Source organism: Macaca thibetana, chromosome 1, assembly GCF_024542745.1.
Source record: "Macaca thibetana thibetana isolate TM-01 chromosome 1, ASM2454274v1, whole genome shotgun sequence".
NCBI lineage: Eukaryota > Metazoa > Chordata > Mammalia > Primates > Cercopithecidae > Macaca > Macaca thibetana.
The window spans coordinates 166,986,651-167,013,701 of NC_065578.1; the positions used below are offsets into that span (position 1 = coordinate 166,986,651).

The 27,051-nt window shown below is 34.1% G+C and overlaps 1 protein-coding gene across 4 annotated transcripts in view; it reads left to right on the forward strand.

The window, feature by feature from the left end:
- Nucleotides 1-20,160, forward strand: part of KCNT2 (potassium sodium-activated channel subfamily T member 2) — a 399,106-nt gene extending 378,946 nt beyond the window's left edge. For all 4 annotated transcript variants that reach the window (XM_050782689.1, XM_050782710.1, XM_050782700.1 and 1 more), the window contains 2 exons: nt 9,958-10,042; nt 17,635-20,160. In XM_050782689.1, coding sequence (XP_050638646.1) covers nt 9,958-10,042; nt 17,635-17,746 — 197 coding nt within the window. In that variant the 3' untranslated portion in view covers nt 17,747-20,160. The remainder of the gene's footprint in view (nt 1-9,957; nt 10,043-17,634) is intronic.
- Nucleotides 20,161-27,051: the final 6,891 nt, after the last annotated feature.

Here is a 27,051-nt window from a genome sequence, read left to right on the forward strand (position 1 = left end):
AAAGAGGGACAATTTGACTTCTTTTCCTAACTGAATACCCTTGATTTCTTTCTCTTGCCTGATTGTCATAGCCAGAACTTCCAATACTATGTTGAACAGGAGTGGTGAGAGAGGGCATCCGTGTCTTGTGCCAGTTTTCAAAGGGAATTTTTCCAGTTTTTGCCCATTCAGTATGATATTGGCTGTGGCTTTGTCATAAATAGCTCTTATTATTTTGAGATACATTCTATCAATACCAAATTTATTGAGCGTTTTTAGCATGAAGGGCTGTTGAATTTTGTCAAAAGCCTTTTCTGCATCTATTGAGATAATTATGTGGTTTTTGTCTTTGGTTCTGTTTATATGCTGGATTACGTTTATTGTTTTGCGTATGTTGAACCAGCCTTGCATCCCAGAGATGAAGCCCACTTGGTCATGGTGGATAAGCTTTTTGATGTGCTTCTGGATCTGCTTTGCCAGTATTTTATTGAGGATTTTTGCATCGATGTTCATCATGGATATTGGTAAATTCTCTTTTTTTGTTGTGTCTCTGGCAGGCTTTGGTATCAGGATGATGTTGGCCTCATAAAATGAATTAGGGAGGATTCCCTCTTTTTCTATTGACTGGAATAGTTTCAGAAGGAATGGTATCAGCTCCTCCTTGTACCTCTGGTAAAATTCAGCTGTGAATCCATCTGGTCCTGTACTTTTTTTGATTGGTAGGCTATTAATTATTGCCTCAATTTCAGAGCCTGCTATTGGTCTACTCAGGGATTCAACTTCTTCCTGGTTGAGTCTTGGGAGAGTGTAAGTGTCCAGGAAATTATCCATTTCTTCTAGATTTTCTAGTTTATTTGCATAGAGGTGTTTGTAGTATTCTCTGATGTAGTTTGTATTTCTGTGGGGTCGGTGGTGATATCCCCTTTATCATTTTTTATTGTGTCCATTTGATTCTTCTCTCTTTTCTTCTTTATTATTCTTGCTAGTGGTCTGTCAATTTTCTTGATCTTTACAAAAAACCAACTACTGGATTCATTAATTTTTTGGAGGGTTTTTTTGTGTCTCTATCTCCTTCAGTTCTGCTCTGATCTTAGTTATTTCTTGCCTTCTGCTAGCTTTTGAATGTGTTTGCTCTTGCTTCTCTAGTTCTTTCAATTGTGATGTTAGAGTGTCATTTTTAGATCTTTCCAGCTTTCTCTTGTGGGCATTTAGCGCTATAAATTTCCCTCTACACGCTGCTTTAAATTTGTCCCAGAGATTCTGGTATGTTGTATCTTTGTTCTCATTGGTTTCAAAGAACATCTTTATTTCTGCCTTGATTTCGGTATGTACCCAGTAATCATTCAGGAGCAGGTTATTCAGTTTCCATGTAGTTGAGCGGTTTTGATTGAGTTTCTTAGTCCTGAGTTCTAGCTTGATTGCACTGTGGTCTGAGAGACAGTTTGTTATAATTTCTGTTCTTGTACATTTGCTGAGGAGTGTTTTACTTCCAATTACATGGTCAATTTTGGAACAAGTGTGATGTGGTGCTGAGAAGAATGTATATTCTGTTGATTTGGGGTGTAGAATTCTGTAGATGTCTATTATGTCTGCTTGCTGCAGAGCTGAGTTCAATTCCTGGATATCCTTGTTAACTTTCTGTCTCGTTGATCTGTCTAATGTTGATAGTGGGGTGTTGAAGTCTCCCATTATTATTGTGTGAGGGTCTAAGTCTCTTTGTAAGTCTCTAAGGACTTGCTTTATGAATCTGGGTGCTCCTGTATTGGGTGCATATATATTTAGGAGAGTTAGCTCTTCCTGTTGAATTGATCCCTTTACCATTACGTAATGGTCTTCTTTGTCTCTTTGATCTTTGATGGTTTAAAGTCTGTTTTACCAGAGACTAGTATTGCAACCCCTGCTTTTTTTTGTTCTCCATTTGCTTGGTAGATCTTCCTCCATCCCTTTATTTTGAGCCTATGTATGTCTCTGCATGTGAGATGGGTCTCCTGAATACAGCAAACTGATGAGTCTTGACTCTTTATCCAGTTTGCCAGTCTGTGTCTTTTAATTGGAGCATTTAGTCCATTTACATTTAAGGTTAATAATGTTATGTGTGAACTTGATCCTGCCATTATGATATTAACTGGTTATTTTGCTCATTAGTTGATGCAGTTTCTTCCTAGCCTCAATGGTCTTTACATTTTGGCATGTTTTTGCAATGGCTGGTACCAGTTGTTCCTTTCCATGTTTAGTGCTTCCTTCAGGGTCTCTTGTAAGGCAGGCCTGGTGGTGACAAAATCTCTAAGCATTTGCTTATCTGTAAAGGATTTTATTTCTCCTTCACTTATGAAACTTAGTTTGGCTGGATATGAAATTCTGGGTTGAAAATTCTTTTCTTTAAGAATGTTGAATATTGTCCCCCGCTCTCTTCCAGCTTGTAGAGTTTCTGCCAAGAGATCTGCTGTTAGTCTGATGGGCTTCCTTTTGTGGGTAACCTGACCTTTCTCTCTGGCTGCCCTTAAGATTTCTTCCTTCATTTCAACTACTGTGAATCTGGCAATTATGTGTCTTGGAGTTGCTCTTCTCCAGGAGTATCTTTGTGGTGTTCTCTGTATTTCCTGAATTTGAATGTTGGCCTGCCCTACTAGGTTGGGGAAGTTCTCCTGGATGATATCCTGAAGAGTGTTTTCCAACTTGGTTCCATTTTCCCCCTCACTTTTAGGCACCCCAATCAGACGTAGATTTGGTCTTTTTACATAATCCCATACTTCTTGTAGGCTTTGTTCATTTCTTTTTCTTCTTTTTCCTTTAGATTTCTCTTCTCGCTTCATGTCATTCATTTGATCCTCAATCGCTGATACTCTTTCTTCCAGTTGATCGAGTCGGTTATTGAAGCTTGTGCATTTGTCACGTATTTCTTGTGTCATGGTTTTCATCTCTGTCAGTTCATTTATGGCTTTTTCTGCATTAATTATTCTAGTTATCAATTCTTCCACTCTTTTTTCAAGATTTTTAGTTTCTTTGTGCTGGGTACGTAATTCCTCCTTTAGCTCTGAGAAGTTTGATGGACTGAAGCCTTCTTCTCTCATCTCGTCAAAGTCATTCTCCGTCCAGCTTTGATCCATTGCTGGCAATGAGCTGTGCTCCTTTGCCGGGGGAGATGCGCTCTTATTTTTTGAATTTCCAGCTTTTCTGCCCTGCTTTTTCCCCATCTTTGTGGTTTTATCTGCCTCTAGTCTTTGATGATGGTGACGTACTAATGGGGTTTTGGTGTGCGTGACCTTCCTGTTTGTTAGTTTTCCTTCTAACAGTCAGGACCTTCAGCTGTAGGTCTGTTGGAGATTGCTTGAGGTCCACTCCAGACCTTGTTTGCCTGGGTATTAGCAGCAGAGGCTGCAGAAGACAGAATATTGCTGAACAGTGAGTGTACCTGTCTGATTCTTGCTTTGGAAGCTTCCTCTCAGGGGTGTACTCCACCATGTGAGGTGTGGGGTGTCGGTCTGCCCCTAGTGGGGGATGTCTCCCAGTTAGGCTACTCAGGGGTCAGGGACCCACTTGAGCAGGCAGTCTGCCCGTTCTCAGGTCTCAACCTCTGTGTTGGGAGATCCACTGCTCTATTCAAAGCTGTCAGACAGAGTTGTTTGCGTCTGCAGAGGTTTCTGCTGCTTTTTGTTGTTGTTGTTGTTGTTGTTTAGCTGTGCCCTGTCCCCAGAGGTGGAGTCTACAGAGAGAGGCAGGCCTCCTTGGGCTGCTGTGAGCTCCACCCAGTTCGAGCTTCCCAAGTTCTTTGTTTACCTACTTAAGCCTCAGCAATGGCGGACGCCTCTCCCCCAGCCTGGCTGCTGCCTTGCTGTTAGATCACAGACTGCTGTGCTAGCAATGAGGGAGGCTCCGTGGGCGTGGGACCCTCCCGGCCAGGTGTGGGATATAATCTCGTGATGTGCCCGTTTGCTAAGATCCTTGGTAAAGCTCAGTATTGGGGTGGGAGTTACCCGATTTTCCAGGTGTTGTGCGTCTCAGTTCCCCTGGCTAGGAAAAGGGATTCCCTTCCCCTTTGTGCTTCCCAGGTGAGGCGATGCCTCGCCCTGCTTCAGCTCTCGCTGGTTGGGCTGCAGCAGCTGACCAGCACCGATTGTCCAGCACTCCCTAGTGAGATGAACCCAGTACCCTCAGTTGAAAATGCAGAAATCACCTGTCTTCTGTGTCCCTTGTGCTGGGAGCTGGAGACTGGAGCTGTGCCTATTCGGCCATCTTGCTCCGCCCCCCCAACATAGGTTTTTAATAAATATTGAATACTCTATTTTGAAAGGAAAATTGGGTATCAAGTAACTAGTTTTATTTGCCGGAAGCTAGTAAGTGATGGAGTGGCTCATGGCAAGTTGAAATGTAGCTTGTTCTGAAAATCTATTTACTCGTTTTGCTCATAGTTTCATATAATCTTGAATACACTGAATATTGATATGAAGATAAATTAAGACAGTTCAAACATTATTAATAATTTTATCTTGCCTATCATGAAATGATTAAAAATCTTTGAATGGTAATAAAAGTAACTTTAAATAGAAGTCAGTTAAATGGAATTATTCTTCTTTTATTCTTATCTTTAAGCACCTTTCACATCCCCCAAATATACTGGTCAGTTCACTAAAAATAGACAAAATAGTTGTACTCATAAACATAATTTGACACTGAACTGGAATACATGAGCAAATTGAGTCAGCACTGTAAAACTAGCCAGTTTTATAGGTGGATAACACGTAATGTGTATGTAACTTCAGGTGAAGGAAAATGAAATCATCACTAGGTTATGCTATTACCAACTATGTAGAAGAAGTAAGTACTGTACAACTGAGATTATCTTCCCTAATAAGGTGTTTATTGTACTGACTAAAGGAAAACACACTGTCTTTCTCATATAGCACCAATTTATTTTACTTGTTTTCTCCCATTGGCATTCAAACATACTCTGGTGTCTCCAGCTTACCATTCTCTCTCTCCTTCTCTCAGTCTCTTTCTCTGTCTTCCTTCCTCTCTCTCTCTGTCTCTCTCTTTCCTCTTTCTGTCTCCCACATCATTTCTAACTCTCTTCCCCTCCCTTTTTACTAATTTATTCAATTTCTGTTGTTCTCATGCTACCAATATTTCTCACATGGGTTTCTGTTTCACAATGACCACCTAATAGTCCTGAGTTTAAATCACACAGTTAATTTCCCACAAAGCAATCAAAGTGATATATTTAATATAAAATTGTTTCATACCACCAATCTTCCCCTTGACCCTTACAAGCTTTCAATGTTTTTTCATTATACTTAGAATAAAATTCAAACTGCTGACCAAGGGAAAAGCCCTTCTAGAATCTGGTCCCAGCTTGCCTGTTCAACATCATCTCAAATTAATCTTCTCCTCTCTCACTTTAGTCCATTCCCTGGTGCCTACTTTCTACAAATTAAACCAAACCATCTCCTGTTTTGCCATTTGCCCTTCTATTTGTTCAAAACACTCTTTCTCTATTTATGCATGCCAACACCTTCATATAGCAACACATATATAATTGCTTTTTTGTAATTTACTGCTTGATTTTGCCTGCTACAATAATACTAATCTTTATGTTGCACTTAATATCAATAAGGCACTAAGTACAAGAACTATAAATCAATGTAAACATATTAATTTTAAATTGTATTTCTTATTTATTTTTTAGAATTTAATTCTAACAACAACCTGTGAAATTGCACTGTTGCTATCCTAATTTTTCATGCCAGGATGCTAATCTCAGAGATTAAGAGAAATTAAATAATTTGCCTAAGATCTCAGAGTGAGCAATTGGCAGACCCAGAATTTCAATGCATGTAGTCTGGTTTCAGAGCCTTTGTTCTTAACTGGGCCTCTAAGTGATATGGTTATATTATATAGAATGTTCCTCTGACTATACATGATACAATGGATGTGTGTTTTCAGAAGTTATATTCGTGCACTAGGGCTGCCATAACAAAATATCACAGAGTGGATGGTTTAAACACTAGAAGTTTATTTTCTTACAATTCTGGAAGATGGAAGTCCAACATCAAGGTGCCCAAAATTTGATTTCTTCTGAGTCTTCTCATGTTGGCTGACAGATGCCTGCCTTCTTTCTGTGTCCTCATACAGTCTTGTCTCTGTGTGTATTTACTCCTGGTATCTCTTCCTCTTCTTATGAGGACACCAGTCTATTGGATTAGGGAACAACTCTGTTGACCCCATTTAAACTTAATTAGTTTTTGAGGGTCTATCTCCAAATACAGTCATCTTGGTGGTTAGCTTTTCAATACTGGAGTTTGTGGGGGAACACACAATTCAGTCTATAACAGAAGTATTGTTTAATGGTAACCTATACAAATATACATGATATTTAAATTTCTCATCCTCTTTCAAAAATCCTCTTAAAATACTTCAACATGAAAATTTAAAACAAAACAAAAATATTAAATTAATGTGTATGGAATAGGACTCATTAATCAATTATTTTGTAAGAACCATAGGAATATGATTCTGTCTCTTTTCTAATGTGATCTATTTATACAAACTACTCTAAGCAAAATATTTGCCATTTGAAGATTTTTATTTAATAATTTTATATGCTAGTTAATATAGCAAAATAAGTTTCTTTGTAAATACTAGTAGCAATCTTTAACTCTTTCTCCATATAATTTATTTTAAAGTTTATAATATTCAAAATTACTATTTTCAGTTTTTATGAGTAGTTTTATTAAAAGAATTATGTCACTGATGAAAAAGTAATTTTAATGAAAATAATTTAAACTATATAATTTTTTTTAATTTTGCCAATATCATATTTTGGTTATCAGGAACACAGTAAATATATTTGCTGCAAATTCCCTTCATAGATATTTGTATTTGGTAAGAAATAGATTATGTTGTTCGTAAAGCTAATTTACCAAACAAAATTTATTTTATTCAGTAAATATGGTATTCTTGTTGCAGAGCCATATTTTAATTAATTTGTATCTTTGCCATAGTCAATGATAATTATCATGATATGATCCTGAAGATCCCACAAATCTACCACATTTTCACCTCCAGAATGAAAGAATGTCTAGAAAATAACCATGGAGAAAGAGTGATGGTGACAAAATATTCCAGGATTATGGCTAATAAAAACTATTGTTGAGTGCGGTTTTGATGTGTGACTGCAATATGCTTTTAGAAAATCTCACTCCTTAATTCTTTATTATTGTTATTATTATACTTTAAGTTCTAGGGTACATGTGTACAACGCGCAGGTTTGTTACATATGTATACAGGTGCTGTGTTGGTTTGCTGCACCCATTAACTCGTCATTTATATTAGCATTATATAATGCTTCTTGAACACAAAGTCACAAAAAAGAGGGGCAACTGCAGGCCTTCTCCACAAAGCAGCATGGAAGAGAACAAGCAGACAAAATGTACCCTATAGCAAGGCACACATGAAAGAAAAAGAGAATAGCTTTGAAGTCAGTAAATTATTTTAACCTAATTTTAAAAGATAAGTCATTCCTTCTCCCTGAGGAAAAGTCGGTGAGGGGTGAGGAAAGAAGCCAGGAGTGATTATTTCTGATTGTGATGTTTTCTATGTCACAATAAGCCATATATAATAATTGAATTGAAAACATTAGCAAAATGCTTGCTCCAGTTTCTGTGGTTTGTGGGAAAATAAAAATCTTCAGTAGGAAAAATAATACAGGCTACTTAAGCAGAAAAAATAATATTGGCACAAAAATAATATCTCCTGCTGGAAATTTCTCAATTATCTACACAATTTTTACATTTTTAACAGATAAACCAGGTCACCAATAGAATTTGGCTTGATTCTAGAACCAAAAATGAGTATAATATCCTGTTAATAATCAAGGATAAAGGTTAGGTGTTGATTCTGACTGATAAGTTATCTGTTAAATTGTTTTTCTTGTATCACAGTTCAATAATGTCATTGTTTATAAAAGAAACGGAGTTATATATAGTCAAATAAGATGGAGATTTTCTAGTCCACCTCTTACTTTTAGAATATTACAATTTAGTCTCCACAATGCACTATCAATCTGTACCTTTACACAACAGTTGTAGAAATTCAAACAAGAGGGCATTTCTCAAAGAGCACATATGAATCAAAATTTCTTTTCACATGGAGAAATAATCCAAGTAATCTCATGCCAGTAAAATATGTTTTGAGTTGGAATTATACCTTATTTGTAGTAAGCTTCAATATATATTCATTGGAATTTTAATCTCCAGACAGTTAACCTAGCCATCTAACACTAGATGTGACCACCAGATTTAGCAATAAAAATACAGGATTCCCAATGGAACTTAAATTTCTGATAAGCAACAAAAGTATTTTAATATAAGTATATCACATGCAATATTTGACATACATTTATTCTAAAAAAAATTAGTTGTATGATCAAGCCACTGTACTGCAGCCTGGGTGACAGAGTGAGATCCCAACAACAGCAACAAAAATGGTAGTTGTTTTTCTAAAATTCAGATTTCATGGGCATTCTCTATTTTTCCTGGCAACCCTAACACTATGGCATGATACAATTCCTTGTATGTATACCATAGATGTGGAACTGAAAATGCTAATTTATTTGATTATGAATTTGGTGAGCTATTGGTTGTAATAATTTTACTGGCATAGTGGGTTTAATTATTTTATGATTTATCTGCCTCATAAGATAAGGATTTTTGTTTTTACACTTTAAAAATAGTGCACATCTCCATATCAACTTCAAATACCATAGCTGAAAATAGTGTCTTTCATATTAAAGTGACAAGTTTCTCATTAGAGGGACACAGTAGTCAACATTATTTTATGAAAGTAATTTATATTCCAGTGCAGCAAATTGTTCATCAGGGTCAGCTATGTTGGCCTTAAAATATCTTGATTTTAGTTTAATGCAGTTATTTGAGTATGCACTAAATACTGTTGGTATTGGTATGAAATTGATTCTTAGATTGGTATGAAACTTATTCTTAGACTTTGGGTCAAACTGAAAAAATTAGTTCTTTCTTCAGGAGCCATTCTTGTCTGCAGCTTTAGTGGCTGGAATACTATAGCTCAAGAACAGGATTTTTGAGAGAATTCTCATAGATTGAAAATTTTGCCCATGGGAGGAATTACATTTATTGAAGTATACATCCACATAACTTTGTATTTACATCTTACGATAATCTTGAAATCTAAAAAATTGAGACCCCAAATCTCTTTGCCATTTTGTTTTTGGAATTTGTTTTTGGAATTAAAATTCATTGGAATTTTAATCTCCAGACAGTTAACCTAGCCATCTAACACTAGATGTGACCACCAGATTTAGCAATAAAAATACAGGATATATATATAGCTTTAGGAAAAACAAATGATTCAGGAGTACACTTCCCTTAAAATTCATGGTTAAATTCTGTTCCACAGAATTATTTGCATTCTCCAAAAGCATTAAGATGAGTTACATGAGACGTGTCGTGTAGCAAAGCCAAACACATATTTAGGGTCTTCAAGCTTTTTTGATACATTTCTATCGTGTTTTCTAAACATAATGTAATTATATTATTTTTCCCAAGAATTTCCTGTGTGGATATTCTTTTCTAGGATTGTTATCTATAGCCATAATTATTTTTTATAATTGATAAAGCATAATAAATCAAGTAAATGTCTTATCCAGTCATTTATTAAAGAAAAATACTTTTTCAGTGTAATAAAAGGTAGATTATAACTGTGGTTATTCTGAACAGAATTAGATACTTTATTTTATCATCTATTGGAACAAAAAATAAGTACCTATCAGATATTTTCAATGACAGTAATTTGAAAACAGCCAAACTTACATGCACAATCATGCTGTGGACAAAACTAAATAAGTTCTTGTTGACAGCTATATGGTTTGAATATAAGCTGTTTGATAGTAATTCCTGTAATTTTCTATAAGTAGTGTAACAAACTTGTCACTTATTTATCTTCTAGATGAAATGAATGATCATCAAAGTACCCTCTCCTACATCCTGATTAACCCATCTCCAGATACCAGAATAGAACTGAATGATGTTGTGTAAGTTGATCTCATATCTCATATAACACATATATTTTTAGAAAACTACTATTTATTTTTGTACTTTCATTTAGGCCATAATAGCCTCTTATTTTTCTTATAAGTGCTTAAATAGTCTATACCTAATTTTGTAAACAAACAAATGCATTTGATGTGTTTCATGTAATATAAAAATTATGATTGTTTAAAAGGAGTATAAAATAAAGAAATAGCATGAATTCTGTATTCTGTGAGCTAAAAAATATTTGGAAAAATAAGGGAAAACCTGGAAGAATAAAAGAGCAACTCAACAGAAAACCTGAAATATCCCACACTGTCTAGTTCTAAATACTTTCAAGTTCCCAAAAGCCAAATTACAATTGGTCAAGCACTTATAGGTCTATGGTACTAATTTTATTTCTCAAAAAATAATTATTGAACATATACAGTTGTAGCACTCACCTAAATATGTGAGATAGAAAGACTAAGGCATTTTCTGTGACTTCAAAGTCCTTACACTCTAATTAACAAAGCTACAATTTACACATGAAAAATTTAATAGCAATACATAATATGACTTTGTCACTAACAAACTAAATAAGTTAAATGAGATAGACAGTGCTTTCCTGAATTAATAGAGGGAGACTTTATTGAGTGGTTGAGCAATTATAAAGAATGTAAAACTGGACTCTGAAGGATAGATAGAATTTGTGATGGTGGAGAAGAGAGGACAGTCCAGAACAGAAAGAATGGCTTGGAAAATGCACTATACAGGAATTGCATAAAGTGTTTCGGTGGCAATTTGACTGGAGTAGAAGTTTTGTGTAGTTAGCATTTCTGTTGAAAGGTAAATGCAATACTGGAAAAATAAATTATATTTGCCTCTGGAAAGGTCTTAGATGACAAAATGGATTTAAATTTGGTCTTATAGATGATGGACAGTACTTAGACATATATGAGCAACCATGTAGCAAGACTTTAGAAAAGGCACTTTGACGACTGTTGGTGTAAGCCTAGGAAAGAAATTCCTTACAAGAATCTGCCCTTGAGATACATGACCTGTCCTGGGGTAGATCAAGTGATGTTTACCCAAGGTAGCTAACTATAGATTGTATTGCTGACATTAAACGAGTGCCAAAGATCCACATGTTTTGTTGGATATTAGATCCATAGGATGTGTTTGCGTCTGTAATCCAGAAAGCAAGTGATAAGGTCAGAGACTAGCAGAACTGAGAACATTTTGTGATGCTGAACATAATATGGATCCATGCAAGAGGTTTAGAACTAAATGTAATAATGTGCAAAAATTTAGAAGACTCTTTGATATGTTGTCAGTTTTGTGAAATATTTTGACTGGAGTGGAAAGGGTATGATTTTTTTAAAGGAGTTCTGCAGAAAATAATAGAATTGATTGATAGGATGGGTTAGGGTTGGGGTGAACATGAATGCAGGGTAAACAATTAAAAAGCAGGTGTGAGGAAACCAACCATCTGTCATAGCATCAAGATAAAGCATTGCAAAGGCAAGCCCCTATCAAATTGATTTATGAAGGCAGAAAATGAGACTTGATGATTGATTTGGGAATTGAAAAAGAAATCTAACATAGCTTCAGGGTTTCAAAACTATGTGATTACAAAAATAAAAATAAAAATGTTGTTTCATCAAAACAAGTCAGAATGGGAAGACAATCTTCCAGCCTGAAAAGAGGGGTTGTTGGGTAGTAAAAAAAAGAGAGATGATATGTGGGTCCAAGTATATGTGTATTTTTAATAAACATTGACTTTCTAATTAATTAATTTTTATTGATACATACTAGTGCATTTTATGGGGTACATGTGATATTTTGACACATGCATAAAATATGTAATGATCAATCAGGGTAATTGGGATAGCCATTACCCCAAACATTTATAATTTCTTTGTGTTAGGAATATCCCAAATCTTCTTTTCCAGCTATTTTGAAATATACAATAAAGTCTTGTTAAGCATAGTTGCCCTACTGTGCTTTGAAGCACTGGAATTTATTTCTTCTGTGTAACTGTATTTTGGTTACTAATAAACCAATCTCTCTCCATCTTCCCCTCCTCATCACCCTTCCCAGCCTCTGGTAACATTCTACCTACTATCTCCATGAGATCAGTTATTTCAGCTCACACATTTGAATGAAAACATATGATATTGGTTTTGCTGTGGCTTATTTCACTTAACATAATATTTTCCAGTTCTGACTATGTTGCTGCAAATGACAGAATGTCATCTTTTTTATGGATGAATGATATTCTACTTTGCCTGTATATCACAAATTTTCTTCATCCATCCATTCAAATATACTATTTAAAGTACAAAGAGGAAATGTATAGAAAGCATTGAGATACATAGTATTGGAACTTTGAAGATAAGCCCGTTTTCTATAGAAAACAAAAATATTTCTTATTTTCCAGCTGAAAAAGGCAAATAGGGAATGTTTTTCCCAAAAATATAAATACAGAAGAAAAAGTAGAAGAATGAGTGTTGAACTACTGAGGTGTGTTTTGTTTTAGGGCAGAAACAGGAAGCATTTCAAAAACTTATTAGGAAAATACAACAGCAGGAGTAAATCTGACCCCAAATAAGTGTGAAGAGATTCCTAAAATGCACCTAAGAGAGAACTATGTAGTTTAATATTGCTTTATTTTACCATCTGATAATACTGGTTAGAATACAGGAGCATTGGGGAAACAGATGAATAACAATTTAAGCTAGTAGAATTCTTAAGTCACTGTCAAAAATTGTATCTGATGGTGGTATTGAATTTATAAAGGACTTCAATTAGAGGAAAACTTCTTATTTATGATGCACTTGGATTTTAATTGCTCATCCTGGACCCTTCACATGGTATATTATGATAATAAAATAAAGCTGTCCTTTTTTCTTAGCATCCACATTTATACATGTCTTTTCTTTTAAGTCCATAGTATAGATAATTTTATTAAATATCTAATCTACCCATATTAATTCCAGCCTTCTTATACCTCTTTTTCAATAAGTATAATTGGGTTAATTATACAGAATTTTTAAAATTATGCTTACCTTATTTGTATTTTGTAATAAATTATATTTCTAGCTTAATACAATCATTTCCCTAATTATTTTTCACAGAATGTTCAAAGAAAATGCTGTCAACCTTTTGAATCTAAGAACATGTCCTTTTGTCAAATATTTATGTTTATAATTTCAAATAATGTTTAATCTTTTTACTTATGAATAAAATACGTATGTCACAATGTGAACAGGTAAAGTAGACATATTTTAGAGAATTTTCTGCCTTTTAGATACTCTTATTTTTTATTAGTTTTAAGCTAAAACATCAACATGACTGCTATTAAAAAAAAAAAAAGCTTTATTTACACCATTGCAGTGATCTGTATTTGTGGCACTGAGATAATTAAATTTCAGCAGAACCAGAGCAATGATAAATTATCATTTGAAAGATGTCTACCATGACAAGTAATATATAAAAACACAGTTTAAGAAATTTGCTTTATTGGACTCACAGGTTTTGTAATGATAATAGTAAGAAAAGGAACTTTTGCTACTACATCAATGAACGTAGAGGATAATGGATTATGCTGGTTTCTTTTATGTTTTTCTAAAAATTCACTTTCAGAAGTTCATTTTAAATGAAGAAGCAACATTAATTTGATACAAACAATAATAAATCACTAGATGATATGGTATTAAAAAGTATAATTTGCACTATTAGTTTTCTTCATCAATCTACAATGCTATTGATATTTAAAGTAATTATAAAGCAGTGTGCATAGATGGCAAAATCCAGTTAATAGGTCCAGGAACACTAATCTCAACTTTTTTTGGTCAAAGATCAAAGAAAATAGACTCAATGTTTTTGATTGCCTTTTCTCATTTTCATTAAGGAGTATATTTTATGAACTTTTTCCTTCAGTCTTTAAGAAAACAGTGCAATCTTTATTAGAGTTCTCACTGTTTAGTTTCCCTGTTCATTTTATATACTGCCTCTTAAAAATATTATAGAAGTATGAAATACTTCTTTCATTTGGACTTGGAACATGGCTTTCTTAGAATGCTATGTAGCATATATTTATTTTCTTTCTCTCCTTTTCAAACCCTTAGTGGCTTCCTACGGCCTTTGGAACACAATTGAAACTACTTATTCTGAAACTTAAGGTCTTTCATTACCTGTTTCCTACCTTTGTTTCTGAATTTACCTACCATGATTTACCAGTTTTCTAAAGTCAAATCCTTTCTAAGCACATCAGAAACATCCATCCTCTGTAGTCTCCATTGACAACGTTTGGGGTCACCTCCTGTTCCTTCCTCCTAAATCTTCTCTGAAGCCTGGAGAGGCAAGTTCAACTCAACTCCTCAATAAAGTAGTTCCTAATTCTCTCTGTTGTTCTTTTTCACTTTGTATGACATTTGGAATTTCTTTTTTCTTTCCATTATATCTACTTCATAAATTATGCTTTAATCTTCTGCCAGATAGGGGTAAGTTTTGTGATTTTTTTAAATTCTAAGGTGTTAGCACAGTTTCCTACAGGTGCTCAAGAAGCAGTCACTGAAGATACCCAGGCATATTTCAGAGATACTGCAGGATTGTTCCAGACTACCACGATAGAGTGAATATTGCAATCAAGCGAGTCACTTGAATTTTTTGGTCCCAGTGCATACAAAATTTATATTTGCATTATACTTTAGTCTACTAAGTGTGCAAAAGCAAAGCATTATGTCTAAAAATGTACTTAATTAAAAATAGCTTATTGCTAAAAAATGCTAGCAATCATCTGAGCCTTCAGGGAGTCATAATCTTTTTTTGCTGGTAGAGAGTCTTGCCTCAATGTTGATGGCTGCTGACAGATTGGGGTAGTGGTTGCTGAAGGTTTGAATGGTGTGGCAATTTCTTAAAATCAGACAATGAAGTAGTATGCTGCATTGATTGACTTTCTTTCATGCAAGATTTATCTGTAGCATGTGATACCCTTTGATAACATTTTACCCAAAGTGGAACTTCTTTCAAAACTGGAGTCAATCCTTTCAAACCCTGCTGCTATCTGTCAACTAAGTTTATGTAATAACATAAATTCTTTATAGTCATTTCAACAATGTTCATAGCATCTTCACCAGAAGATTTCATCTCAAGAAACCAATTTATTTGATCATAAATAAGAAGCAACTCCTCATTCATTCACGTTTTCGTCAGAGATTGCAGAAATTGAATCACATCTTTGGGCTCCGCTTCTAATTCTAGTTCTCTTGCTATTTCTACCACAACTGCAGTTACTTCCTCCACTGAAGTCTTGAACTCCTCAAAGTCATCGATAAGGGTTAGAGTCAACTTCTTCCAAACTTCTGTTAATGTTGATATTTCTACCTCATCCCATGAATCATGAACATTGAAATGACTCTTTGATCCATGGACTGCAGAATAGATGTTGGGTTAGCAAGAGTGATACAATGCTAATCTCATTGTACATCTCCATCAGAGCCTTATCAAGGGGCAGTGATATTTTGAAAACAGTCTTTTTTTTTAAAGCGTTAAGTCTCAACAATGGACCTAACATATTCAGTCAACTATGCTTTAAACAGATGTGCTGCCAGTCAGGCTTTGCTTTTCCATTTCTAGAGCACAGGCAGAGCAGATTTAGCAGAATTCTTAAGTGCCCTAGGATTTCCAGAATGGTAAATGAGCACTGGCTTCAACTGAAAGTCACCAGATGCATTAGCCCCTACCAACAGAGTCAGCCTGTCACTGAAGCTTTGAAACCAGGCTTTGTCTTCACCACTCTAGCTATGAAAGTACTAGATGGCACCTTTTTCCAATAGAAGTCTGTCTTCCAAATTGAAAATCTGTTGTTTAATTTAGCCACCTTCATCAACGATCTTATTAATAGTTTGATTTTTTGGATAACTTGCTGTAACCTCTCCATTGGCACTGTCTGTTTCACCTTGCACGTTTATGTTATGGAGGAGACTTACTTCCTTAAGCTTCATGAGGTAACCTCTGCTAGCTTCCTCTTCTGTAGCTAACCTCTTGTATAGCTTCTTCACCTCCCTCACCTTTCAGAGAACTGAAAAGAAGTAGAGCATCGCTCTGGATTTGGCTTTGGATTAAGGGAATGTTGTAGCGGGTTTGATCTTTTTTCCAGACCACTCATACTTTTGCCATCTCAGCAATAAGGCTGTTTACGTTTCTTATCAGTTGTGTATTCACTGAAGTAGCACTTTTAATTTCCTTAGGAACTTTTCCTTTGCATTTACAACTTGGCTAACTGGCACAAAAGACCTAACTTCCAACTTATGTAAGCTTTTGATGTGCCTTCCTCACTAAGCATAATCATTTCTAGCTTTTGATTTAAAGTGAGAGACATAAGACTCTTCCTTTCACTTGAACAATTACAAGTCATTTTGGGGTTATTAACTGATCTAACTTTAATATTCTTGTGCCTAATATTCTGGGGAATACAGATGGTGGAGGAGAGGGAGAGAAAGTCAAAGGAACAGCCAGTTGATGAAGTGACCAGAACACACATATTTTATTGGTTAAAATTGCCTTCTTATATGGGTGCGAATAATGTTATCCCAAAACAATTACAATAGGAACATCAAAGATTACTGAGCACAGATCACCATAACAGATATAATTACAATGGAAAAAGTTCAAGTTACCAAATCTGACACAGAGACCCTAAGTGAGCACATGTTGTTGGAAAAAATGTCTCCAACGGACTTGCTTGATGCGGGGTTGCCACAAAGCTTCCGTTTATAAATAATGCAATATTGGCAAAGTACAATCAAGTAAAAAGCAATAAAAAAGGTATGCCTGTACATCATTTGACAGTCTGAAGGAAGACAACTCTCTTAAAACAAATTCTCACATTAATGAAATGTTTGAGTTTGGCAGATAAACATTTTTGTATTTACTAGTAGAATTAGTTAAGAATGATTCTCCATACTTTAATATTATCACTTACTATACCATAACCTGAATTTTAGATAAATATTTTTTCAGCTAATTTAAACATTATGCATTATATTCACTATAAACATTTGTTAAATTTTTAATTTTATAGATTCATAAAATATTTAAATTGAAAAGACTACAGCAACCCCTTACATCAATCTCCTAATTTTTTTAAGTCATAAAAATAAGACAAAGAACAGTTAAGTAATGGAAGAATAATGGCTAAAATGTAGGTCTCCTTCATAGAAAAATGGCCAAAGTAAGGGATAATAAGTCAACAGCATACTAAATCATAAAACTGTGATGAGATGAAGGTGCTGAAATTGATTATAATTGAAAAATAATGGTGCCTGACAGCCAACATGCACAGGGAAAAAGAGGAAGAAGAAACATAATAGTGCTTGATTCATCAGCATTCATCATCATAATCTTCTCAGGTATGAAAATGATAATGTTAACCATGCCAAATTGTAAAGGCCAACTCAAACAGTGAGTTCTGCCACCAATGTTGTATATAGACAGTTTAGATTATCTGAAAACTGAACAAATAAAGTAGAAATATAAAGTGTTAGTGTGAATCAATGTTGCCTGCGTTTACTATTGCAAAGTTATTTATTTTGTTTTCTTTTATTAGATACTTAATTCGACCAGATCCATTGGCCTACCTTCCAAACAGTGAGCCTAGTCGAAGAAACAGCATCTGCAATGTCACTGGTCAAGATTCTCGTGAGGAAACTCAACTTTGATAAAAAATAAAATGAGAAACTTTTTTCCTACAGGGACCTTGCTTGAAACCACAAAAGTTTTGCTGGCACAAAAGAAACTAGATGGAAATACTTGTAATTCTCTCATATTTAAAAACATAATCTCTTCTCTTAGAAGTATAGATCATTTTGAAATTTAATGTACTACTTACTGGTACTCTCCCTGTTAATAGTTGAAGGACATCAATGGAATAGATTTGAAAAGCTATATTAAAATACAAAAATTTAAATCTAACATTTAATTATTTTATAATAATCCAAACTATATGAAACCAATTTTAAAAATTATTAAGGTTTTATGAAATTGACATAATCTAACTCTATTTGGTGCATCACAATGGACACAGAATGTTGCTGCTCCTCTTAAAAATTAAATGTGTCATATCATATTCTTTAAACTTACTGTTTTACAAAACTGAGCTCATCATAATTGTCTAGTCTTCTCTACATAGAGATTAACCAACAAACTTGTGTGGCTGACTTTTGTGTAAGAATCATAGTTTGCTTTAGAATACAAATCTTTAAGTCATTTTAACTTTTTTTCTCTGCCTTATGATATAAAAATATTTATCTTAGAATTTGAGATGTTCATAGCATGTTTTACACTGAAGAAACTAAAACTTAAATAAAAAGAAACACTAGGTTCCTGCACTTTTTGGTAATTTTATGTCTAGCAAACATTTTATGCCAAGAAAAGCATACTATAAAGCAAATATCTATTATTCTCCTAAATGAATGCCTAGCATAGAGAAAATACTTAATACACATTTGTTGACTTAAATTTAATTCAAGGATTGAAACATTAACTGGATTTCTTGAAATATACAGTAATGATTGTCCTTAGGCTCTTGGGCTTTACCATTTTTCATATATCTATATAGTAAATTTTATTAGAAAAATTCTTTTAAAATTGACAGAAGATAATTTATACCTTTTATGGAATCTGAAGACACTTCAAAACATTAAAAGTCCTTCTTATGTCTTTGGTAATGAAACAATAACACTCGATGAAGGGTGTATTAAAAATTTTGGCTTAACTTTGAAATCATATATATGAACTATATGAGAGAAAAGCATAAAACAAAAATAGGTAGTTCTTGGCTTTTAACATTAATGCAAATCATGCAGAATTTGAGTCATAAATTTAAATATAAATTGACCATTTATGACACCCATTTTTTACCTGTATTGCATTTACCCCCTAGAGAAATAGATCAAAAAAGCACAAGAGTATGTGTACATAGTTTACCAGGTAGTGGAAGTGTGTTAAAATGTTCCTATAAAAGAAACATTGGTAAATTTAATTATATACTATTCTACTTTTGTATTTTTTAATTTTTGAATTTGATATTGATTTTAATTCAACAACAACAAAAAATGAATATAAAACTAGAAAGGGAAATTTTTTCTTTTCATAATGAAGCAGATCAACTTAAAGGATAATACATTTTTTTAAGAAAAGATATTCTAATGTTCTCTCAATAATTCTACAGAAATAAAAGTATAAAGTGCAATGTGAAATCAAAGATTATAGTTATTATATAATTTGGCTTGGAGACTATGAAATGTCTTTTTTTCTTTTTGGTATTTTACATTATTCACATTTTAGAATAACAAGAACACCAAGAATTACCCCTAAAACAGAGACCCTGCATTTACTCTACTTTGATCAGAGAAGTAGAATGTATAACACGTTACCTAAAATTGGGAGCATGCCTTAAAACTTAAAGATTGTATGCATATATGTGTATATGTTATAAACATGTGAAATATATTTGACACACACATTCACATATAAATTGTTAAAAACTGAAGGCAGAATGGAACTAATATATGTAACAGAGAAAAACAATAAATTTAATGAACTTATTTTATATTTGCATATCAAGAGTCAAGTACGATCTTTCTTTAAGTTGACTTTTTTTACTTCATTATTTTTAGGAATAAATGTAAGATTTTACAAATCTTTTATTTCCCCACAAGATCTGAAGTTTGGTATTTTTGCACTATGACAGTTGTTGAGACTACGATTTTAAGCTAGGATATGATTATATTTCCTATATAACTAAAAATTTTGTTTCATAAATTTTAAAATAATTATTTTTGACTATGAACATTAGTCCAAATTTAATATTTGACACAGTTCATACCAGCTTGCTATAATAATGATAATTTATTAGTCTTTCTGTTATTTAAAGAATAAAAACATGCTCATACAAGACTTTTAATGAACTGTTGCCTTTTTAAAATAATTATACTTGCACATGCAAATAAAATATAAAGTCAATAATAGTCCTTGTAGCCCAATGGGAATTGATTCTGTTTATTGTCTGTACCATTTTGCTACCAGTTACATTGAACTGCTTTAAAATAAATAATAAAATTATTTCTAATGATGAAAACTCTTGATGTTTTTTGCCTAAACTTCAGTTGCTTAGATAAATTATGTGTTAGACTTATAAAAATCATTTTTCAGTTTTATATTTTAAACTCAAAATAACTATGGAGGTGATCTCATTGGAAAATATAGTGATAAATAAAGTTCTTTTGAATTATGCCTTAATATAATAGATTCTGAATAGTTGCACCATTTCAGAAAAGGAGAAGTGAGGATGGAAGGAGAGTTGAGATGGGAGGAAATGAACTTTAGGAAAAAAGGGGGCAAGAAGAAAAGAGAAGGTAAGAAAAAAATAAACCTTAGTGAAGACGTCAGAAGAGAAAAGTATTTTACGACACAGAATCATGTCACAATACACTCATTTAAGAATCAGAAAAGCTCTGGTTAGAGAAAAGAAAAAATAGTTTTTAATGTAAAGATGGACTTCCAGTTCCAGGAAAATGGAATACTCCCATTTCCCCCTATTCCTCCTGCTAAACACAGCTAAACCCCCTAGATATTATATGTAAAACAGACCTAAGAAGGTTCTGAACGTTGGAAAGAAGGAGGAAGACAGATTAGGGAATTGGGACTTGAAGAAAGACATGGTGGTGAATTCTGTGGGATTTTTCTTGGCTTCCTGTATATCTTGATCTTGACAGTGAGAAACATCAATGAGCACAGATGAAAAAGTTCCAAGAAAAGCCTGCTCTCTCTTTCAAAAGGGCTGGCTCCTGTGACAGATGAGGCTTCTGCAGCACCAGACTGCTGACAGTTCAGTATGGATGGCTTCTCCTGAGACGGGCTCCACACCTGGCAGCTTGATGCTTTCCTCAGCACCCTGTTAGATGATTTTCTAGTGGCGTGCTTCCAGTGAGATGCTTTCCCATAAAAAACTTCCTCTGGCACCCTAGAGGGTGGAATTCCAGCAAAATCTGCCAGTGCAGCACCATAATGACTTTTCTGCTGTTCTGTAAGCCACAGCTGTGCTATCTTGATTTCCAGGGCAGTCCTGGAATCTCTTCCTGGAGCACTTTATCTTGGTCTTGAAAATAATGTATGCTCCTTACTTCTGCTATTGCTTTGTTATTTTCAAGTTCTCTTTACTATTACTAACCAATCTGATATTACTCTATTGCTCTGTTATACTTTAAAAATCTCAGTATAAAATGTTCTCTGTCCAAATCACTGTGTCCAAACAGAACCCCGACTGATAAATTATGCACAAATCAGCAGTTCTCTGTTTAATGAAATAATGGTGATATCGAATTCTACAAACCTGAGAGACAGACATTGGGCAAATGCAACAAATTAAATAGCACCTGCTGGGAAACTTTGCAGACAGACAATGCACTCATCCTGTGGAGCATTAGACACTTTTCGTTTCATTTTGATCTTCTCTACTGTTTTTTATGGGACTGCCTCCAGTCCTATAGTTTATAGGACTAACTCATTTGTGGGAAGGGAGAAATAGACACGCCAGCTTTAATCATGTAGGTCGATCTAAAAGTATAGCAAATTGTTCTTAAAAATAGTAATTTTGCTTATAATTAAACAATATGCTTATATTATTATCCAATAGAATTGTATTTTATTACTTAATCTAAACATTTGTTTGTAAAAACAAAACAAAGACCTGTTTTTCTAAAAATAAATAATAGAACTCTTTCACAAATTGCACTATAATTAGTCACACTCCAAGAAAATATAATATAGTTCCACTTCAAGATTTGTATTTTCTTCTTTTTGTATAATACACAAAATACATTTCATTCTAGTGACACCAAGCTGGATATCTTTGTACTTGATAATTAAACGCCATTCCAGAAAGAAACATTTCCAAATTTATTGACTTCCACTCTCTGATGCGTATTTTATTCATATAGACTAAGAAAGAGTGAGTAGTTCATCAGAATACATTTTTTTTTTCTCTGAAAATTCTCGACTTTCAAAAAACAGGAGCTACGAGACACTTTTATTAAATAAATGAGGTTGGTACTAAAGTCGATGTTTGTAAATACACTGCATAGCTGTATAGGCACAATTAAGTTATATATCGCTAAAGTATTATTTGACAGCTTTAAGTTCTTTTAATTACTGATTATTATCATACACAAGAAATCCATCAAAAAAGGTAATAGATTCCAAATTTTAACTGAGACCACAGAATGAAAGTCTCCAAAAGATTTATCAATCTGTCATAAGATTTCAAAAAGAAACTGACATTTTGTGGTACATATTAGGCAGGACAGATTCAGCTACAGTGCAGTAATAGATTAAACTCCATACATAATCTCAAGTGGTTTAATATAATAAATATTCCATTTTATATGGAATAATGTCTAATGCAGAAAATGATTTGAAGTTTTAAGATAAAAGATTTTACAAATGTACATTCATTGAAACAATATAAAAATACAAATCATCACAGCAATAGAAATATAACTAAAGTATTTATTACCTTTATTAAAAATTCAAACTTGAAAATAAAATATCGAGAAAATCATAATTATTATAAAATTTTAGATATTCTTATGCCAAGTTATAAATGACTTGATTTTGAAAACAAAGTATAATCACTTTTTAATTAAAAATAATTGATTTCTAATGTTTCCGGCAAAAAGCATACTGTGAAATGACTACAAAATAACTGACATTTCCACTGGGAAACATGTTGGTAAAAATAATTAAGTAGCTGTGCTTGATTTATTATCAGTAACTACAGGAGAGAAGTTCTTACTTTGAAGCATTCAGCATCCTCCAAGTTAGTTAATGTGGGCAATCCTCATTTCTCAGTTTAGTGATGTTAAAGATTTATTCTTATACTAGAATCAAGTTGCAATCTAATTTAAGAAAACAAAGTAATCAGTTACTTCTGAGTCACTGTTACAAACTCAGAAGCCTAAATTAGCCAAAGAGGAGATGGTCCTTTGATCATTTTGAAATGTAAAATTTTAAGGTCACATATTTTTAAGATAAGAAATCTGTCTGGTGAAAATGTATTACCTAGTTATCAATATAGATGTGACATTTATTACTAAAATTTAAAATCACTTAATAAAATAATTTTATTTTGTTAAAATATTATTTTGGGATTTGGGGGCTATACTGCCATTTTTTTTCTTGAGTTTGACTGAAAGACTGATATCCACCTACTGTAGATAAGAAACTATTGAAAATGTATTATTAGGAATCTACATAAATGATGGTTTAGTATTTTGAAATAGTTCCTGTAATATTGTTAAAGTTTTTCTTAGGCAACCATTATTAAAAGATATTGACAAGATCTGCCCTCATAATCATTTAAACTCATAATAATTTAAACTTTCAGAGCAATTTTTCAATATTAAAAGCATCAAGGTTCCCTGATATCTTTTAGTATTCTCTAACACCCTCCATTTGTTTACTTCTTTATATCAAATAACCACCAAAGCAATTACCAAATCCATATAGCCTTGAAGCAACTTAGTGAAGTAATTTAACAACTTTTTGTATCATAGATAGAAACCAATTTTCATCACAGTCTAAAATCAATTGTTTCTCTGTAACTCTTCCAATATCATCATAGAATAAACTACAGGATACAGATGATGATCAAGGGTGAGAGATTTTTTTCGTGTATACAATATTGACCACCTCTTTAGACATGTCTGTGTTGTAACTGGCACACCTTGCATCCTGTTATGCGCATTGCACTCACTTCTACAGAGATGGCTACTTGACCCTCAAGCATTCAGGAGCTAAATGGTGGGGCATGTCGACCATATGGAAAGGTAGCTGGTCACTCAGCAGCAACTCCCCTGTCTTGTGACATGGCAGGAATGGTGCTCGGAGAGCCAAGACAAATGAATTGTGTCTGTGTCCATTTTTTAACAAGATGATGCACAGGAACCTTTGCTGAAGGAAACCAGTTATTGAGCTTGTCCTTGGAACACGGATTCATTCCAACTGACCTTGAGGCACGTGAAACAACTGACAATGGTAACTGGGTGATGAAATTGTAAATTACTTCTGCAGGAGAAAAATTACTGTAGATATAGACACCCCAGATATGGACACCCACAATTATTATGTGGCAACTTTATGTGGTTTTATGTGTTCATGAACTACAAAAAAAAAAAAAAAAAAAAAAAAAAAAAAAAAAAAAAAATTGTCACGAGGCCTTTAGCAGCTCAAAAATAAGCCTCTGCCAAAAAATTTTAAAAGTTTATTCAGCTAACAATACCTATTGTTGTTCATCACACCAATCAGATTGCCATCTGCTCACAGGATATAAACACAAAGCTATTCTTTTATCCTACTAGAGAAAGAAATTCCCCAAAAGGCAAACCTGAGGTTCATCTTGAATTTTCCTCTTCTCCTTTACCACACCTTCTATCCATCAATTAGTTGTCATTTCTTGTGATTTTCCTTCCTAAATGTTTCTCACATCCAGTCACACCATTGCCTTCCTGGACCAGTGAACTCAGATGTTAGCCTACTTCTGCACTACTCTGGTAAGGCTCCTAAACCCCATTTTTCCCTCTTCCGTTCCTTTCTCCAAATTATGCTCAGAAAGATTGTTCAAAGGTTTAAATGTATTAGTTAAAATCATCCACAGGCCTCTTATTACTCTTAGAATAAGAACCAAAGTGATTATCAGTCCTAATAAATAGGTATGATCTTCTTGTCATTCTAACTATTCATTCAGTTGTGCAAAAATATGTATCAAGAACCACTGTTGAAATAAATAAGTATTTTTCAAGGAAGGTCTCAAATGTCTTCACTAATGATAATATACAAGTAAATATTTCCTTTACATACCCTCATAATATCCTATGCCCCTTCACAGCTTCTTGCTCCCAAATGTACTTATGTTATTAGTAACAGTATTATAATCTAATATTTGATCAATAGAGAAGAAACAAAAATTTTAAAATCTGGTTGGAAAGACTTTCTCAGGGAGAGATGTATGTTTTGTTTAGAAAAACACTATTGGGCAAGTCTGGCTAAAAGAGAAGTTCATATGGAAACAGCGTGAAGGGGCTAAGGTAAGACAAGTGACAGCTAAACTGCACATAAGATTATAGGAGAGATTTGAAGAGCAGAAAGAGGACTAAGTCCAGTGAGAAGTTATCATGAGACTAGCACCATTTCCCAGGTGGTATGTGAGGACTCTAGTGAACTCTAAAGGAGCTTTGACTAGAGAAGCTTTTAATGCCGGGGGTGGTAAAATAACTTTTTATGAAAAGCAAAAAAAAAAAAAAAAAAAAAAAAAAGCTAATTGTTTTTGAGACAGAGTTTCACTCTTTTTGTCCAGGCTGGAGTGCAATGGCACAATCTCGGCTCACTGCAACCTCCGCCTCCCAGATTCAAGCAATTCTCCTTCCTCAGCCTCCTGAGTGGCTGAGACTACAGATATGTGCCACCATGCCTGGCTAATTTTGTATTTTTAGTAGAGACGGGGTTTCTCCATGTTGGTCAGGCTGGTCTCAAACTCCTGACCTCAGGTGATCTACCCGCCTTGGAATCCCAAAGTGCTGGGATTATAGGCGTGAGTTGCCGTGCCTGGCTGATTAATTGTTTTTGTTTATGTGCTGTGGTATACTTCAGGGTACCTGCTTCCTCCCCTCTTATCAACTTAAACCTTCAATAAATTCTATTATTTACAGAATCCTGTCTAATTGATATTTGGAGAATAAAGAGATGCTTAGCAATAAAATAGTCAGTGTCTCAAGGCAGAAGAGACAGCTGAGAAAGAACGGAAGACATGAACAAAGCAGCTCCCAGGTGAAGGACTTAACATCATATTTAGCATATTTTGATTTTCCTCTAACTTAAAGTAATCCTGGTAGGGGAAATGGAGAAACTGCTATACCCACCTACATCTGTTTACTGCTAGTTTTTCTTGATAGACTATAATTCCTGAAGTCAGGGACCATGACTCTACACACGAAGCCCTAGATTATTTTATTTATTTATTTGGGACAGAGTCTGATTCTCTTGCCCAGACCGGAGTGCAGTAGTGCGAACTTGGCTCACTGCAACCTCTGCCTCCTGAGTTCAAGTGATTCTCCTGCCTCATTCTCCTGAGTTGCTGGTATGACCACAGTCAGCTAATTTTTTGTATTTTTAGTAGAGACAAGGTTTCGCCATGTTGGGCAAGTTTTACTAAAAGAGAAGCCTATATGGAAACAGAGTGAAGGGTCTAAGGTAAGACAAGTGACAGCTAAACTGCGCCACATAAGATTATAGACTGGTCTCGAACTCCTGATCTCAAATGATCCACCCACCTCAACCTCCCAAAGTGCTGGGATTACAGGCATGAGCCACCGCACCCATCCTCCTAGATTATCGATCTTGGGAAATAGTTGTTGATTACCAAATAGGCATTGCATTATAAACTCTAGATACCAAAGAATACCTAACAATTCAGAAATTAGGCCTTATAAACTAGTTATATTCCATGTGTCTACATATTATTTAGGAAATGCAACTTTCTAATTTCTTTTCTCAAACACATATGTGTGCCAATCAGCATGGAGAGAAAGCATTGAGGGATAGGAATAGGGGAGAAAAAGTAAGAACGTTATTTTACTTTAAAGGTATTTTCAATTTGGATTAACAAACTGCAGCTTAGAGAACAGGGACAAGCCATTATGTAGAAAGGGAAACGTTTGAAACCAAAATCTATTGGTTCTGTCCTAATACAAATGACATCACTGATGTGCATGTGCAGAACAAAGTGGACAATGGCAGAGAATGCAAATCTCATTAATTCTACACATTTAATTGCCTTGCTATCTTTCTACTTCAGTTTCTGTATAAAATCATGGGTTGCAAAATGTATTTACATGCATAGCTAACCATAGCTAAGGAAAATCTAATAAAGCAAACTTCTGAGAAGTCAGGAATCTCTTTCCATGATGCA